The 17,797-nt window shown below is 42.7% G+C and overlaps 1 protein-coding gene across 1 annotated transcript in view; it reads left to right on the forward strand.

Annotated features, from left to right (window-relative positions):
• Window positions 1–17,797, forward strand: part of FRAS1 (Fraser extracellular matrix complex subunit 1) — a 446,975-nt gene that overhangs the window by 280,134 nt on the left and 149,044 nt on the right. The window contains exons 23-28 of the mRNA XM_060093094.1: window positions 3,764–3,910; window positions 6,659–6,799; window positions 7,722–7,862; window positions 9,814–9,954; window positions 12,338–12,608; window positions 16,363–16,447. Coding sequence (XP_059949077.1) covers window positions 3,764–3,910; window positions 6,659–6,799; window positions 7,722–7,862; window positions 9,814–9,954; window positions 12,338–12,608; window positions 16,363–16,447 — 926 coding nt within the window. The remainder of the gene's footprint in view (window positions 1–3,763; window positions 3,911–6,658; window positions 6,800–7,721; window positions 7,863–9,813; window positions 9,955–12,337; window positions 12,609–16,362; window positions 16,448–17,797) is intronic.

Here is a 17,797-nt window from a genome sequence, read left to right on the forward strand (position 1 = left end):
CCACGAGCCATGGCCGATGAGCCTGCGCGTCGTCGCAGAGCCTGTGCTCCGCAACGGGAGAGGCCACAACAGTGAGAGGCCCACGTACCGCAAAAAACAATAATAATAATAACCATATTATAGAAGAAAGTAAGAGCTTCAGAACTGTCTAGATTCTGATTACAGGAACCTTTAGAAATTGCGTACTGAGCTCTAAAATTTCAGGATAACCAGTTGAGAAGGAACTTTAAAGAAGAGATGCTAAATGAGGTTCTCAGTACTTGAAACCGTAGTGCCCTAGAGTAGGAGGAAGACTCCAGCACACCTGAGCCAACCTTGCACCCAGGGCAGAGATTCTCTCTCACCCCCTCACAGGCTGCTACAGATGAGGAAGGAAGCCAGGTGCATCCGTGGGGGTGAGGGCTGTTTCTCATCAGCCCTAGAGCTTCCTTCTGGAACAGTGTAGAATGGCTCCTCCCTCGTTCACATGATTCCCTTCCAAGGCCTGACATTAGCTTGGACTTCTCTGTTCTGAGCAGGACTGGAGTCAGTGGAGTATTGAGCAGAAAGGGGGGACCGTCTCAGAGGTACAGTAGAAAACAGGGAGTGAGAATGGGCGTCATAGGCTGTGAGGTTCCCTCCTCAATGAACGATAGTTAAAGTATCAATACATCTCTGCTTCCCTCACTGCTTTCTGGTCCCCTCGGCCCCTTCTTCACTGTCCTCTTAGCTCTTTCCATGGGGTCACTGACCTCAGAGAGCTGCCCCTGCTACTCCAGACATTGTCACACCAACGTGACTGCAGTAAGACTAATACCCTCTGGTCTGAATATTGTAAGAGGGAGAAAAGGCTTCTCACCCACACCCCTCTGAACGGGGAAGCTAGAACTCAAGGGGTTTGGTTATGTGCAGAACTACTTTGAGTGAGACAAGGTCACTTGGGGATTGCCTTGGAGACGGCTAAGGGGTTCGATCAAAGAGGAAGAAGCGTTTGAAGAGAAGTGATGGAAGCCCCCTGCTTCTTAGTGTGACACCATTGCATCCCTCCAAATCCTCCATAGAGTCTTTTTTTTTTTTTTTTTTTTTTTTTTTTGTGGTACGCGGGCCTCTCACTGTTGTGGCCTCTCCCATTGCGGAGCACAGGCTCCGGACGCGCAGGCTCAGCGGCCGTGGCTCACAGGCCCAGCCGCTCCGCTGCATGTGGGATCTTCCTGGACCGGGGCACGAACCCGTGTCCCCTGCATCGGCAGGTGGACTCTCAACCACTGCGCCACCAGGGAAGCCCCAAATCCTTCATATTGTCTTTTAACATTTCCAAATGCTCGGCGGGACCCCATTTCTTTTGGGAGTCAGTGAAGGAGCTGAGTTATGCTTTGGGAATGAGAGACTTCATAGAAGGATTCAAGACCACAGAGGCAGACAGAAGCTTGAGGAAGTAAACTACAAAAAACTCTCAGCTGTCAGTACAGGGGCCTTGTTTTGCAGCTCCATGTCCAGCAGGGCGTCCAGCTGACATTGAGGTTACATGGAGGCTCTTCAGTTTAAGATTGTGTTAGTTTCTTTAGTAACCATATCAACTTTTAGTAAGCTTTCAATCAACTAAGATTCTTAGATCATTTTTTATAATAATGCTTTCTAAACGGGCCTTGTGTCCCCTCTGTTTGTACAACTGGTTATAGAACATAAATGCAGCACTTTACTTACAGTTTAGCTTATTTCGTCTGATTACTTTTAGTTTATTGATACAATGGGCCAAAATAAGTTTGAGTTTTTCTTTCAGCTGGTGAAACTTAACTATGCGTGTATCCTATGTAAGTGTACGTGTCATATTTAAATATCATTAGCATAATTTCTTTGTTTTCATTAAAGTAATTAATAAAAATATTGGCCAACTAAGAAATTAAGACTTCATCATAATACTCTACTAAAGACATTCATTTCCAATTACAAAGATTTACTGACAACTTTCTGAGTATGTATTTCAACCATCTTCAAGTCCACTTACAGCTGGTAGACCCCACTTCATTTTTGTATTCACAAGTTTATATTTAGGGCTTTTGTCAAACCCTTTGGCAAAATTAAGATACAACATGTGTAGAAATCCTACCTCCCAAAAGGATAAAAGTTTAGTGTCATATAAGTTTCCAACAATAAAAACATTTTTTTCTAATATTTTCAAACTGTTTTAAAATCCAATCTAGAATTTTCCTAGGACCTTTAATTACAAGTCTACATATTCTAACAAATATTTTATACCAGTGGCTTTTCTTGTAGGTGAAACAAAAGGAGTTTCTTTTTATTCTAGAGGGAGGTCATTTTTCTGCACTGTGCCACACACTTTGATATCCTTTAGCACTAAAACTCACATGATCACTCTCTAGACTTTTCCTCTGACACATGCTGAGAGAAAATTTCAGAGGGAGGCAGAGATGCTAGTGCTTGAGTATATATAATTACAATATCTGGCTTCTTTCACTTATGTTGCAAGTATTTATTGAACACCAACAAAATTACAGATAACCAGCTAGGTGCTGGGGACTATAGCAAGGAACAACAGAAATCTCGTCTTTGCTTTCATGAAACTTACAGCTGTAAAGGATACAGATGGTAAATAATCGCGGAAATTGAACATTTTTATGTATGGCATGAATGAAAGGTATAAGAACAGTACCTGGGAGGCCTGTTCTATACTGGAGAGTCAGGGAAGGCCTTCTTGAAGAAGAGACTGCAGAATGAGTAAGAGTTAAAGACAAGAGACTTGGAGATTATGTTGAGAGGATTCAAATATGTGTATTATGATTTCTAGGTAGAAAGAATGGAGGGAATGATGGAGAAGCAATATTTACAGAAATGATGGCTGGAATTTTTCCAGGACTGAAGAAAGATATGAGTTCATAGATGAAAGTGTCCTCTGACACCTGAGAAGTATGAATTAAAAAAATCACTCTTACAGATACGTGGAAAATAGAATGCAAGGGACTCAAACCAATTAGGAGGCTATGATAGTGGTCTAGGAGGAGATGATGATGGCTTGGATGTATTGGCATTTGTGGATATGGAGAAAAGCAAAAAGTTGTGAGAATTATATAGGAGAGTTCAAACAAATAAGATCCAGTAAGTAATTGAATTAGAAGTGAGAGAAAGGGAGGTGCCAGGAGAGACTCTAAGGTTTCTAGCATGAACAACTCAGTCAATGGAGAAATGCTAGTTGTTGAATCAGGCAGAGATGGAAGCATGACCAGATTTGGAGATCATCCCTGAATGCCTAAATTAAGTGACTGCTAAGAATTACAAATGAGCAAGTCAGTAAGCCAGGTCACCTTAAAGTCCTTCGTATCTTAAAATATGGGATTTCCTGAGCTCCAGAATAAGTTGATGCCTAATTTTAATCTTGGTATCAGACAAAAATCCGAATCTACATCATAAACTGTAGGGGCCTTGATTCCTTAAGAAGCAAGGTTCCAATGACACTCTGGACTATTATTCCAGAGATCTTGGAATAAGTATAAATCCTGTTGCTGAGTCACAGGGCAGTTTGGATGTGGGATTTCTGTTCTTGGGTTTATAATTTATCTTCTCTGGAAAATAAAATTACCCTCTTTGATTTTGGAAAACAGGATTAACATTTTCTGTTTCTGTTGATCGCAGGGTAGGGTTCTGAGCCGTGATTAAAAAATAGGTTGGAGCGAGGCTCTTTTGCTTTGCAACATCTGTCTAGGTTTGATCAGTGCTTCAGTATTTGCAATTGTAATCATCTGGTCATTTTCTTTTCCTCTCTGCTCAGCATGCGACCCACATTGTGGAAGCTGTGATTCACAGGCCAGCTGTACCTCCTGCCGAGATCCCAACAAGGTCCTGCTCTTTGGAGACTGTCAGCATGAGAGCTGTGCCCCACAGTACTATCTTGACTTCTCCACCAGGACATGCAGAGGTAAAGCTTTTCCAGAATTGCACGAGTCTTCTACTTGTCGATGCCCCTTTACTAGAGAAGTCTGCTCCCACATTGGGAAAATACTGTCATCAGATGTTTAGACTTTCTCTGATGAAAAGTCATTATGTATGTATGTATGTATTAAGCAGATATTTTTCTCTATCTACCATGTACTAGATATTATGCCAGGTCTTAGTAACTAGACCAGAGATGGCAAACTGGAAACCCTCAGGTTGTATTTAATCCAAGACAAGGGTCTGTGGTTTTGTTTTTTTTTTTTTGATCCACTGAATTTAACAGCGTTTTAAAATTTTTAATTCTTTGCCTTTTAACAATCAGAAGACTTCACATACAAAAATTGAGATTTTCAGTTTCTTTTGAACAAGTCAGAAGGTTTGGCAGTACTGGATTTGCATTCCCACAGTGCAGCAGTAGGTTGATGAGTAGCTGTCGTCTCTGTTGGGTGGAACATGATCTCCTAAGGGTGCCACAGTGCCCACCATTCCCTGTCCTATCACACCAGGCCTATTTCAAAGATTTACATTGCCTTCCTGGGCCCCGTAGGCATTTGCATTTACAACTCCAGACTGCCAGACTCTAAGCTTAATGAGGACAGGAGTTGTGTCTGATTTGTTCATCTCTTGCTTAACATACTTTAATGAGTGAAGACACAGCCCCTGTCCTCCAGGAGTTTATAAGCAAACATTGTCAAAAACCGAGTACTACCTTTTACCTTGTTTTCCAGTGTTTAACATTATTGGAGCTTCTGCTCTTCAAATGGCAGGACTCAGCAAGCGGAAAGACAGAATTAAAGGATGGATTTCCCTTGCTCCTGTTCCATTTCCCTTCTCCATTCCTCCATTCCACATTCCCCCGCACCCGCACCCCTCTGACCTTTCCAATTCTGCCAGAGAAGCTAGGGCTCAGATATGGAGGTCAAACATCTGTCAAGTAAACTTGGGATGCTTTAAGGTTTTGCAAAATTGCATACGTTCCATTCCAAGAAACTCTACTTGGTTGTTAACTGAGGCGGTCTGCTGTCCTCAAGACCACAGAACCTTTTCTAGTTTTTCCCTTCTAACCAGTGGTTGTCAGTCTGTGGTGAAAAACAAGATTATCACAAATCCTCCCTGTTGTAAATGATTTCATAACTATGCTGGCAGTTTTCAAGGCTCTGTTTTAGTCATTTTCCCTCAGGACTGATTCAGTCAAATAAATGAGTGAGATTAACTTTATAAATCTTCTTGGAAGCACGTGTACCATCGTGCACATTTACCTGCTTCTTTGGGACTTAGAAATACTACATCAAAGAAGAGAGAAAGATGACTAATGAGAGGTTTCCCCAGCTTCTTAGAGGAGAGGGACGGTGGGGTGAGGCAGCGCCGAGTGGAGATACATTCTCCAAGGAAACCAGTTCAGCAGCAAACATTTATTAAACTGCTGTGTGCCAGGCACTGTGCTGAGTTCCTTAAATTCATTATTCCATTTAATCTTCACAGTAGCCTTATGAAATAGGTGCTATTCTTTTTTTTTTTTTTTCGGTACGCGGGCCTCTCACTGTCGTGGCCTCTCCCGTTGAGGAGCACAAGCTCCGGACGCGCAGGCTCAGCGGCCATGGCTCACGGGCCCAGCCGGTCCGCGGCACTTGGGATCTTCCCGGACCGGGGCACGAACCTGTGTCCCCTGCATCGGCAGGCGGACTCTCAACCACTGCGCCACCAGGGAAGCCCAATAGGTGCTATTCTTATCCCTGTTTTACAGATAAGGAAACTGAGGATCAAAAAGCTTAAGGAAAGTGTGCAAGACATGCAGATAAAAAGTGCCAAAGCCATGACTTGAATACAGTTTACCTGACTTCAAAAACAAGTACTTAATCCTGCTATTTTGTCCCGTCTTCCATGCACGAAGGACTTAACCTTACCAGCTAGAACTCTGCATTTTATGACTGCAAAACTGCCCATCCAAATTGCCTGGACCATCTAGAACAACAGCCACAACAACTAGCATAATCACAATGACAAAAACAATAGCCACAGCACCCTGTCTTCCTGGGCCTGACTCGGTACTTCTGGTGTTGAACCTGATGATCTGTAGTTCTAACCACCCCCCTGAATTACTTGGGTGTGCATCTAAGGCTGGGAGCCCCTAGAACATAAACTTCCTGAGGGCAGGGTCTACACCCGCCACATGAGGTTCAGGGCTCTACATCCCGTCAGTGCTTGTTCAGTGAATGAACATGTAAAGGAGTCAGCTCTGCTCTAAATGAGATCTGTTATTTCAGGAACTCCTTTATTTCTGGACAGTTCGTTTACACCCCTTGTAAGTCTGATGTCATTGGTTCTTTCTGTTGTGCTGGTCAACGCCTGATTTTTGAGAGGAAGAGAGTCACGTGGCTGGTGTCAGTGGAGAGAGCAGATGCATTCTTCATTGAGTCTCTGACATCCTTTACCTATTGGCATTTGGAGGAGGTCAGATGAGGTTTGTGGGAGCAAATAGGCCACTCCCTTGAACAGGCTTTGCATGAAGGAGCGATCCTTGTACGCGCCGTGTCTAACGTAGTTAGGAAACACTCACCCTCAGAGAGGCGTTCAGGCTACTACGAGCAGAGCCTCGTTAGAGCTCACTTATCTGACATCTCTTATGTTGTCCTCACTCACCCCATGCAGCTGCAGCCAGTGTCCTCATAAATTAGTCTCTGGGACTGAGGGTGGACAGAAAGGAAACTGATCAAAGGAACTTTCTTTCTAGAGTGTGACTGGAGTTGCAATGCGTGTCACGGGCCTCTGAGGACAGACTGCCTGCAGTGCATGGATGGCTACGTTCTCCAGGACGGGGCCTGTGTGGAGCAATGCTCACCCTCATTTTACCGGGACCTGGGCCTCTGCAAGAGTAAGTGTCTGGAGCCCTTGCTCTGTGCTCATCCAAGCTTCTGCCCCCTCTGTATGTTATTGTTCTAAGAAGGAGCCTGTGACCAGTTTCCTCTCTGGCTTTTTATCCCATTTCTTGTTTCTTTCCTAAGAGTTGTTCTCTGTTCTAATGCAAATGTCTGCTCTTTCATTCTCCCATGCCCCGGTACAACATTTGCTACATTTGAAATCCACATGGGAATCTTGGAGGTATATGGCCACACAAACAGATATGGTTTGACCATTAGTTTTGGATTTCCTTAAAACTTGAACAGTCCTGTGCTCCAGACGGAGAGGTCTGCACGCTCTGGTCATTTGAGCACATGGAGAGGGTGTCTTATCCCACCATCTGCCCTCCCACGACCCTCCCAATACCATATGTCTAACCGTCACCTTTCTCTGCCTCAGTACCCCCTTCAGCCTCAATTTAACGCCGCAAAATCTTCACACCCTGGAATGCCCACCCAAAGTGCACAGGCAGCATTCCTGAGAGCATCCTTGGGTGATACCCTGAGAACTGACCAGGTTAGTCAGGAAAGGTTGACACTCAGTGAAGCAGTGCAAGGAGCCAAGGACTAGTTAATAATAATGATAATGGCTGATATCTGTCAATTTATAGTTTGCATAGTATTTTTCATTATGTAATTTGATCTTTATTCACGGAGCTGGGTGGGGCAGTGTGTTCTCTGAATTTTATAGGAGAGAACGCTGAGGCTCAGAGACGTGGAGTGACTAGTGCCAAGTCACCCAGCTGGTAAGCGTGGCAGTCACAATTGGAAGCCTGGCTCCTTGACTCCCAGTCTGCTGCTTTGCTCAGCACACCAGGTTGTACTGCTTCACCACGAGGGCCAGGAGCCACTTGGAAAGCCATGCACATTCCTGTTGACTTGACTTGTGTCTTCCAGGCTGTGACAGCCACTGTCTCCAGTGCCAAGGCCCCCATGAGTGCACCCGCTGTGAAAGGCCATTTCTCCTCTTGGAAGCCCAGTGTGTCCAGGAATGTGGGAAGGGGAACTTTGCAGATCATTCAAACAGCAAATGCACAGGTAACTTGGAGACTGTGCTGTGTTCTCTGGGGAGAAGTGAGGGCAGCAAGGAAGTCAGGCGTGCTGATTCTCAGGTAACCAAGGAGAATCTGAATTAGGAGCAGAATGAAAACCCAGGGAGTTTGGCCTAAATAATTGATGGCTTCTCGTGCACATCTGTCAATGGCTGGCTAAATAGAATATGGAAGTGCAGGTCCATAATTCTCTTGGACAAATCAATATTGTCCCTAAAGGTCTGTATGGAAACAAAGCCAATATTTCATGGAATGTAAAGCTTATATTGAACTGAGGTGTGGTGTCCATTAAGAGTGGGTCAGCCCTATTGGCATGGGCCCAGGGTTTTCAGTGCATAGACCAAATTACCAGTGACCCTGATATTGCCATAATATCCTTGAGGAGTAGGATTTCTGGGGACAATTTAGTGAGACACATTGAACTTTTGTTATTAAACTAAAGTTAAACCCAAAGTCTTAATCTCCTTGTCCACTGAGTTATTCACAAGAGCTTCCTCAGTTTGTTCTCATCATTTCCATCAAAACTTGGTAAGGTTCGCCCCACTTTAAAGAATACCTGATATTTAATAATAATGCCATTACCTAGGCATGGCATTTTATATTTCCCCAAATTTCCTTCATCTGCATTATCTCATTTAACTTTCACAATGACTTGGTAAAATATGGCAGACACTATGAATCCTGTTTTACAAATAAAAAAAAAGAAAGAGCATTAAGAGTATTAACCAGGGTAACATAAAGTCAGATATTAAACTCAAATTTTCTGATTCTAATTCAAGGCCCTTTAAACTATCCCGTGCCACCTCTCTATAACAGCATCTCAACTGAGGAAGCAGAATAATTAGGCAGTAAACACTTGATTTATAGAAGCTTATTAACTTGATTCAAAGAAATAATCTATGATCTTTTAAATAGCTTGCTCTCCACATGCATTTAAAATAATAAAAATAGGGCTTCCCTGGTGGCGCAGTGGTTGAGAGTCCGCCTGCCGATGCAGGGGACACGGGTTCGTGCCCCAGTTCGGGAAGATCCCACATGCCGCGGAGCAGCTGGGCCCGTGAGCCATGGCCGCTGAGCCTGCGCGTCCGGAGCCTGTGCTCCGCAACGGGAGAGGCCACAACCGTGAGAGGCCCGCGTACCGCAAAAAAAAAAAAAAAAAAAAAAAGAATAAGAATAAGAATAGCAGTGATAGTAGTACATTTGAGTCCTTTCGTGTGCCCGATATTGTTCTAGTCACTTCGCGTTATATGTAGCCCATGTAATCCAACCAACAGTCATTGCATTAGATGCTATTACTATCCCCATTTTTAAAAAATTTTTTTTTTTGCGGTACGCGGGCCTCTCACTGTTGTGGCCTCTCCTGTTGTGGAGCACAGGCTCCGGACGCACAGGCTCAATGGCCATGGCTCACGGGCCCAGCCGCTTCCGCGGCACGTGGGATCTTCCCGGACCGGGGCACGAACCCGTGTCCCCTGCATCGGCAGGCGGACTCTCAACCACTGCGCCACCAGGGAAGCCCACTGTCCCCATTTTTAAGATGAGAAAATTGCACCACAGACTGTTAAACAACTTGCCCGAATTCAGCAGCCGTTAAGTGGTAGAAGAGGAACAGTACCTGACAGGGCTTATGCTCTTAATCCCTATAAGCTGCCTCTCTTACAAGTCAGTATTGTTAACTTTTTAAACAATCCATTTATGTGCAACATGTTCAGGTCATAGTGTGGAAAGCAAGGGTGCTCCTTCCTGTTCACTTTCCTTTGCAGGGTAGGAAATTTCATTTCTGTGAAATTCTGCAGGAAACTGTGGGAACTCTCTTTTGCTACAGCTGGGGGTCATATGTTGCTGTGCTCCCACTCTTCATTTCTTTATCACTGGTGGCCCCCTCTGGGTGCCTGTGCCTTTGTCCTGCCTCATTCAGTGTGTCCTCTCTTCGGTAGCCTGCCCCTGGGGGTGCTTGCAGTGCAGCCACAGAGACCGGTGTCACCTCTGTGACCATGGGTTCCTTCTGAAGAGTGGCCTTTGTGTTTCCAAGTGTGTTCCCGGCTTCCCTGCCCACTCCTCTAATGAAACATGTGCTGGTAAGTGCTTCCCCTCCAGTGCTCTGGTGAAGTCACCTGTAATTTCTCCACGCGGAGGCTGAGTTTGCAGATACAGTTGGCTCGTGTGGTACAAAATGCAGGCTTTCCATTCTCGGAAAACCCCTGGTGCTGCTATGGAATAAGGGACTGTTTATAGAACATGGAAAATTGGGGAAATTCAACTTCTAAGATCTTTGGAAGGGAAAAAGAAGCAATCTGTGCTTTAAAAATCACAGCTATCAGATCAGAAATTTGGCATAAAACTTAGTTGTGTTCCTGAATTACAGCCATGTTATAGAAAATTATACTTACAGATATAATTTATTATATTTATATAAACATGTAGAGCTATTATGCCAGGGTGCAATGATGCATGCTTTGTGCACACACTGGAGATAAATGTTAAGTAATTAATGAATAGTGTGAGGAGCTTGCCCCATTAGGTTCACATGTTGGAAGTGGATGGATTTCAAGCCACTCTGTTTGCCACTAACAATTAGGTAACACGTTAAGGAATGGAGCTAGTCTTGTCCAACACATCCGTGGACACTTTACCTTCAACAACAAAGAGAAACAAATTTAAATTCAGGCTTAATTTTGAACCCCAAAACTTTTACAGGTGAATGAGGATTGGGAGTTATATTATAGCTGAGCATTTCTTGGTTTCTGAGTGTCCTTCATCAACAACATGAATCATGTTTTATCACCTGCAGTCAATCATATTTTTCATGTCTATATTTCTGACCTCTAATGATATTAAGACTTCCCATGGAAGACAATATCTTTGGCTTATTTCATTAGGATCCTCTGGAAACCCCAAGTACAATACTTGAGAGTCAGCTTACCCCACTTGGGATGTAATACAAGTCAACTTGTGAAAATGAGTCAACTTTCATTGGAGTAATTTTCCGTTAGAAGTAGCCCCCCTGAAACTTGGCATTCCTAAACAACCCTGTCTGACCTACTTGTAAAAGGAAGAAGTGCTACCAGTTAAAGTCCAGGCAAAATGACTTGCAGGAGACAGGATGAATTCCATATCAAGGTCAGAAATCCTAATTTATCCATCAGATGTTTCCTATGGACAGAGATCGTAAATTTTTAAAACAACGTTTATATCTCACATGAATTCTGAGTAAGCCACTGATAATCCTGCTTCATGGTAGATTAACTGGTGCTGCTCTTACAAATGGTATCAGACACTTGACCCTTTTCTTGCCCTTGGTGGGTCTGATGATCAGATATGACAAATGTATTAGCATAGGACTGTGGCTCTCAAATGTGGCAGCCTGTTAGGATTACCTGGGGAGCTTGTAAAATCACTAAGGTCCCACCCCAGAACATCTAGGTCAGAATCTGTGGTGGTGGATCCTAAGTATCAGGATTGTTTTAAAAGATCCCTATGTGATTCTTTATTGTTATTATTACTGAGATATAGTTCACATACCATAGAATTCACCCTTGAAAGTATACAATGAGTCTTTAACGTATCCACAATGTTATGAAACCATCATCACTGTCTAATTCTAGGTCATTTTAATCACTCTAAAAAGAAATCCAATAACCATTAGTAGTCTCTCTCCACTGCCCTGTTGCCTTAGCCCTTGGCAACCACTGATCTGCTTTCTGTCTGTATAGATTTGTCCACTCTAGATATTTCATGTAAATGGAATCTTGCAATATGTGGCCTTTTACATCTGGCTTCTTTCACTTGGCATGATATTTTCAAGGTTCCTCCATGTTAGAACGTATATCAGTATGTCTTTTTATGGTTGAATAATAACTGCATCGTATGCATATACCACATTTTGTTTATTCATTCATCAATTGATGTTTGATTGTTTTGATTATTTCCACTTCGGGCTACTATGAATAACACTGCTGTGAACATTTGTGTACCAGTTTTTGTATGGACATATGCATACATATATGCATATATGGCATAACATTTTCAGTTATGTAATTTGGAAATATTTTCTCCTATTCTGTGAATTGTATTTTCACTTTCTTGCTGGTGTCCTTTGTTATTAAAAGCACAAAAGCTTTTAATATTAATGATGTCCAATACATCTGATTTTTATTTTTGTCACTTGTGCTCTTTGTGTCATATCTAAGAAAGCATTGCCTAATGTAAGATCACCAAGATTTTCTCCTATATTTTCTTCTAGGAGTTTTATCATTTAATATTGAGACCCTATGTTATTCTCATGTGCATCCAGGATGAGAACCACTATATTAGAAGGAGTCTTATGGAATATGATAGCCTAGAGTTTCATCTTTGTAGCTCTGAATGAACATTACAAGTCTATTTCTTTAAATAATAAGAATAATAAAACCTAATTAGTGACTGTACCAAGCCTGACCTTTGGATTCATATGTTTTCCAGGCAAAATACACACCCCTAGTCTTCATGTGAATGGTTCCCTCACCCTTGCAATTGGTTCAGTGAAGCCACTGGATTTTCTCCTCCTGAATGTTCAAGACCAGGATGGCAGGGTCGAAGACCTCCTGTTCCATGTGGTGAGCACTCCCACCAATGGTCACCTCGTGCTCTCAAGGAATGGAAAAGAGGTTCAGCTCGACAAGGCTGGCCACTTTAGCTGGAAAGATGTGAAGGAGAAAAGAGTGCGTTTTGTGCACAGCAAAGAAAAGCCCAGGTGACCCAGTGTTCTGTTGTTTTCCTCCTGCCACCTTTCCATCAGTGGTCTGCACCCCACACCCCCTTCTCAGTAGCTCTCCCTTTTCTTCTGGGGAAGAGCGATACTCTACAAAGGCCAATGCTTTCAGCTGCCTGTCATCATATCACTGTAATTGTTCGGAGAGAGTGCTTCTGTTAGAGGCATGTTTATTATATCACAGAATTATGGGTAATTCTCTGATGTGATGGGAAAGTTCCTAGTACAATTACCCAGTTTTGTGGCCCAGGATAAACAAAATCGCTTATATACCCAGATGCTGCAGCTGCTTCTTCAGCATTAGGGTACTATACCGGGAGGACAGAGTGGCTAGAGGACGGAGTGCGTACTTTTCAAGGTATTGTATGGTTCCTAGAATTTCAGAGTTGGAAGGAAACTAAAAGTCACGGTTAACTTGTTATTGTCCACTTTATGGGACTAAATGTGGTTCGTTTTTAAGCCTGATCCAGTTTTCTTCTGATGCCTAGCACACTTCTGGCTGTCTTCCCCACCCCAGCTGACATGTGCTTCAGGAATGTAGTTGAATGTTAATGCTAACCCAAGCAAATAGAGCCATATAATTAGCAGAGTAAATCTACTGCAGAGAAATCAGGGAATGCACCCCAAAGATTAGCCTCCCGGATCATCCTTCACCCTGCTCTGCTTCGTTAGTGCAGATCATTCAGAGTGGACTACATGTGTAAACAGGGAGTTGAAACCCATGGAACAGTGATAAAGGATGCAGTGAATATCTTCTACTGTCACCACTAAATTTGAGATTTTTTTAAAAAATGTTTAAGGTCTGGGCTAGGAGTTAAGTGGGGAGAAAAGTAGATCACATGTTCCCTATTGCAGTTCAGAGCCAGTGATGCCAGTAACCTCAAAAGACCCATCTTAACAGGAATAGGAACAACTAATATTTACTGAGTGCTAACTGTGACCTAGCCATTGTGTTATACACTTTATGTGAATTATTTATATTTATGATCCTAGGCTATAGATAGGGAAACTGAGGCCTTGAGCGGGTAAGTAATCTTGCTCAAGCCTCACAGCCTATGAATGCAGAGCTGAGACTCCAACCCAAGGCTCTCTGATTCCACACCCCATATGCCTTCAGCCACTATGATTTCTGCCTCCTTAATGATACTAGGAATAAAGGGCATGCTTCCATCCTCCAGGGGCAAAAGATCATTGCATAGGAAAATATTGCTCCAGAGATGGAGCTTAAAACTCTGGTGTCTGATGCCATAGAATCACTCTCCAAATCTGTGCTCTATCTTCTTCATTCATTTTCTTTCAAGTATAGTTCTTAGGTGTTTGCATCACACACACACAGACACATATATACACAGCTCCGTACCTGTAGTCGTATGTCTCGGAATCACTTGTGAAAAGTGTGTAAAGTACATAAAAGCTCCAGAGAAAACCAAAGTTAAGCCTCTTGTCTGTTTAACCTCTTTAATCTCTCACTACCTGTTTCTTTCCAGAGTCAGCTTTGCACCCCTAAACGGGACCAAGAGTGGCAACTATTTTGCAGGGATTTCTTTCAGTACTCTTTTTATTTTTTAGTACCCATTTTAACATTGGATCTTCTTTTTTATCTAAATTTTTTTAAAAAGAAAGAATGAGAGGAATAGTAAAACAAGGTTCGTAGAAACTCATAGAAAAGGGAAATTATATAAGTCTCTAAATGATACAAAAACAAAAGGGGCAACCTGCCATGTTAGCTTGTGGTTGTTTGTCCCCATGAAAATGCCCACCGTGATTCTTTAGGATTGGCTTTCTTTGGGTTGGAATGCCCCTGTGGAGTGCAAGGTGACTCGGAAATACAGTCCTAGTGGCCCTGATAAGCTGGCGAGGCTGAGAGGCTGAACACAGTTATTGGAACCTCAGTGCCACCAAGATCGTTTTTCCCCAGTAGGTTGGGAGTAACCATCCTTTCTTTCTGCATTCTGCTTCTTCCATCACCTGCATTCTCTTGAAGTCTGGAGGTGGGAGTGGAGAGGGACAGGATTTAAATGAGACAGAAAATGAAAGGGATGATGGAATGAGAGGGAAGACAAGCATTCGTTCTTTTAAAAAAAAATCACAGGGCTTCCCTGGTGGCGCAGTGGTTGACAGTCTGCCTGCCAATGCAGGGGACATGGGTTCGTGCCCCGGTCCGGGAAGATCCCATGTGCCACGGAGCAGCTGGGCCCGTGAGCCATGGCCGCTGAGCCTGCGAGTCCGGAGCCTGTGCTCCACAACAGGAGAGGCCACCACAGTGAGAGGCCCGTGTACCGCAAAAAAAAAAAAAATCAGATTTATTGAGGTATAATTGGCACCCAATAAAATTCCCCATTTTAAACTGTACTGTTCTATGTGTGTTAACAAATATACATAGTCTTGCAGTCTTGAGACCACAAGTGAGATGTGAAACAGTTTCGTCACTCCCCCCATCTCATTTTTACAGGCACTCCTTTCCCCCCTCCCCGTCCCTGGCAAATACCGATCTGTTTTTCACTCTTATTGTTTTGCCCTTTCTGAAATGTCATGTGAATGGACACGTACAGTATATAATCTTTTGTTTCTGGCTTTTGCCATAATGCATTTGAGATCCATCCACATTCTTTATGTCTCAGTAGTTAGTTCCATGAATGCCTTTTAAAGAACCTTTCAAACAATGGTCCCTATAGTATAGACCAGAATTCTAAACCTTCCATAATGTATTAATCACACATCTTACAAGCCCAAAGTGAGTTCTGAGCTTGCTTTGGCTTTGAAGGTGGGCAGCTCCTACCTTCCCACCTAGTAGTCTCTGAAGCTGCTGAAACAGGAAGTAAAAACCACAGCAAAGAGTGAGTCTTATTTCGTTCTATTAATTAGGACTCTTCGGTTGCAAGTAATGGAAGTCAGCTTGAACTAGATTAAGCAAAATTGTAAGGCTTGTTATAACACTGCAGGTATGGCTCAGATCTCAAACACATCAAGGGCAACTGGGCTTCCAGGGCAAGCCCAGGAGTTAGAACCAGAAATGGGAAGCAGGACTCAGTTCTTCCTCTCATCTCTGTCTCTTTGCTCGAAGGCTACATTCACCTCCCTCCTACAGACGAGCTTGCTCCACATTCTCATCAGCATGATAGACTGTGGTTCCCCCAGAGTCAAATGGCACTGTCAGGCCAGTTCCAAATTTCCAGGGAATAATCAGTCATCCTTCCGTAGTCCAGTCCACATTGAATGTGTATGTGTATGACTGGAGGGAGGATTGGGCCATAGAGTCATGTAACACAAACTTTGCAAACACTGTTAATGGTGTTATTTGAGTCCACTCACATGAACTGGGCAGGGGTTGGGGAGAGGATTCACAGGGAAGAGGAAATCACTGAGAACTAGTCAGACAGTGAAAGATTCCTTTCCATTCTCCAACTTAACCATTAGCCTTCAATATATTACTAACCTGTCTTGGCCTGACAACTGATTTTTCAACCTTTTATATATTCTATTTAGAAAAATAGAGAACAAAAAAAATAGAAACATTGTTATAATGAGATCGAAGAATATACAGTAGTTTACCTGCATCTTGCTATGTTAATCTTTATGTGGTCATTTCTATTTACTGTATGAATAGTATATTACTGTAGTGGTTAGATCCAAATGCTTATATGCATATAATCTGAAAATATTTTTAATCCTTGTCTTTCTAAAGACCAATTTAATGATCGTACTTTCTCATTCCTTTCTTGGGGACTTCTTTCAGGAAAGGTTACTTTTCCCTGAAAATTAGTGACCAGCAGTTCTTCTCTGAGCCACAGCTGATCAACATACAAGCATTTTCAACACAGGTAAGAAAATGCCACACAATTAATAATTTCACATGCCTACTGATTCTGAAGCACAAATCAGGATTTTCTGTAGTTTTAGCAAAAATGATTGAGCTGAATTAATCGTGTCTCAGTTTCCTCATGAGATGTCACTGGAGTAGTTTTTAGTACTGTGGGTCATAACAGCAACAAACAATGACTGATACATCCATAATAGTACTCTTATGTTTCTCATGTAATCCTCATGCCAGCCCTGTGAGGTATTATCCTCCCCAATTCACAGATGAGGAAACTAAGTCTCAGGAAGGTTCAGTAACTTGTCTATGGTGATATAGCTGACAGAGAGCTGAGATTTGTGCCCAGTGAATCTGGTTACACAGTCTGTGTTCTTGACTATTACACTGTGCCTTACTTTACTATACTGAATCTCATACTAGCCCTTCAGAATAATTTGAAGCTGTACCAGTTGTTAAGACTTCCCTATTCATAGGTGAATAGGTTTGTTTTGTCTAAATATTTCTCTCAGGGATATGGAATTATGTTTGCCTATTTTGCCTATCAATCCTGTAAGTGAACTGCATTTAACTCAGTTTGCAGTAGTTAGAGGATCTTATCAAGGATTTATTTAAATGAAGTGCCAGCGTGGTCATCAGCCAAACGTAAGTCTGAGGAAATCATGGTAGTTGCTATAAAATTCAGTGTGATGGCTCTTCTGTTCTCATCACTCATCTCCGTCAAGCTGTACTTATGTGTCCTGAATACAAATCATGGTAGAAGCTCTGAGTACCTGGGCTTGAAGGATTGAACAGCTGCAATGTGCAAAGGGAAGAGGAAGATCAATGTATTCTTAAGTTGTGAACAGTAGGAGACTAGGATATCAGCAAGGGGGAACCCAGATTGCCTAAACATTAGATCTTGGTAGTGTGTTAGTCTTGGTTCAAGGAGGGATATGAGATCATTGTTTTTAAAACTGTGATTTTTGGGGGGATTTCCCTGGTGGTCCAGCAGTTAAGACTCTGCACTTCCAATGCTGGGGACATAGGTTTGATCCCTGGTTGGGAAACTGAGATCCCATATGCCACACAGTGCAGCCAAAAAAAAAAGCAAAAAGACCGTGGACTATGGGATAACATAGATTTGAACCAGAAGTGGCTGCCAAATGGTATTCACGGCCCAGCTCAGCGATTCTTGGTGGCATTCTCACTTCAGTGATGACTGAAGTTGAAGAATGATTAGAAACTGATCCTAAATTAATTTGACCTCAGGGTTGGGCTAAGAGTATGAATTTTGTTTAACTCAAAGCAAAAACGTATGATCTCTGTAAATATGGGTCAGAGGGCTACCAAGTCTCAGGACTTACTGGCTTAGATG

The sequence above is a fragment of the Mesoplodon densirostris genome, chromosome 1 (genome assembly GCF_025265405.1).
Source record: "Mesoplodon densirostris isolate mMesDen1 chromosome 1, mMesDen1 primary haplotype, whole genome shotgun sequence".
Classification (NCBI taxonomy): domain Eukaryota; kingdom Metazoa; phylum Chordata; class Mammalia; order Artiodactyla; family Ziphiidae; genus Mesoplodon; species Mesoplodon densirostris.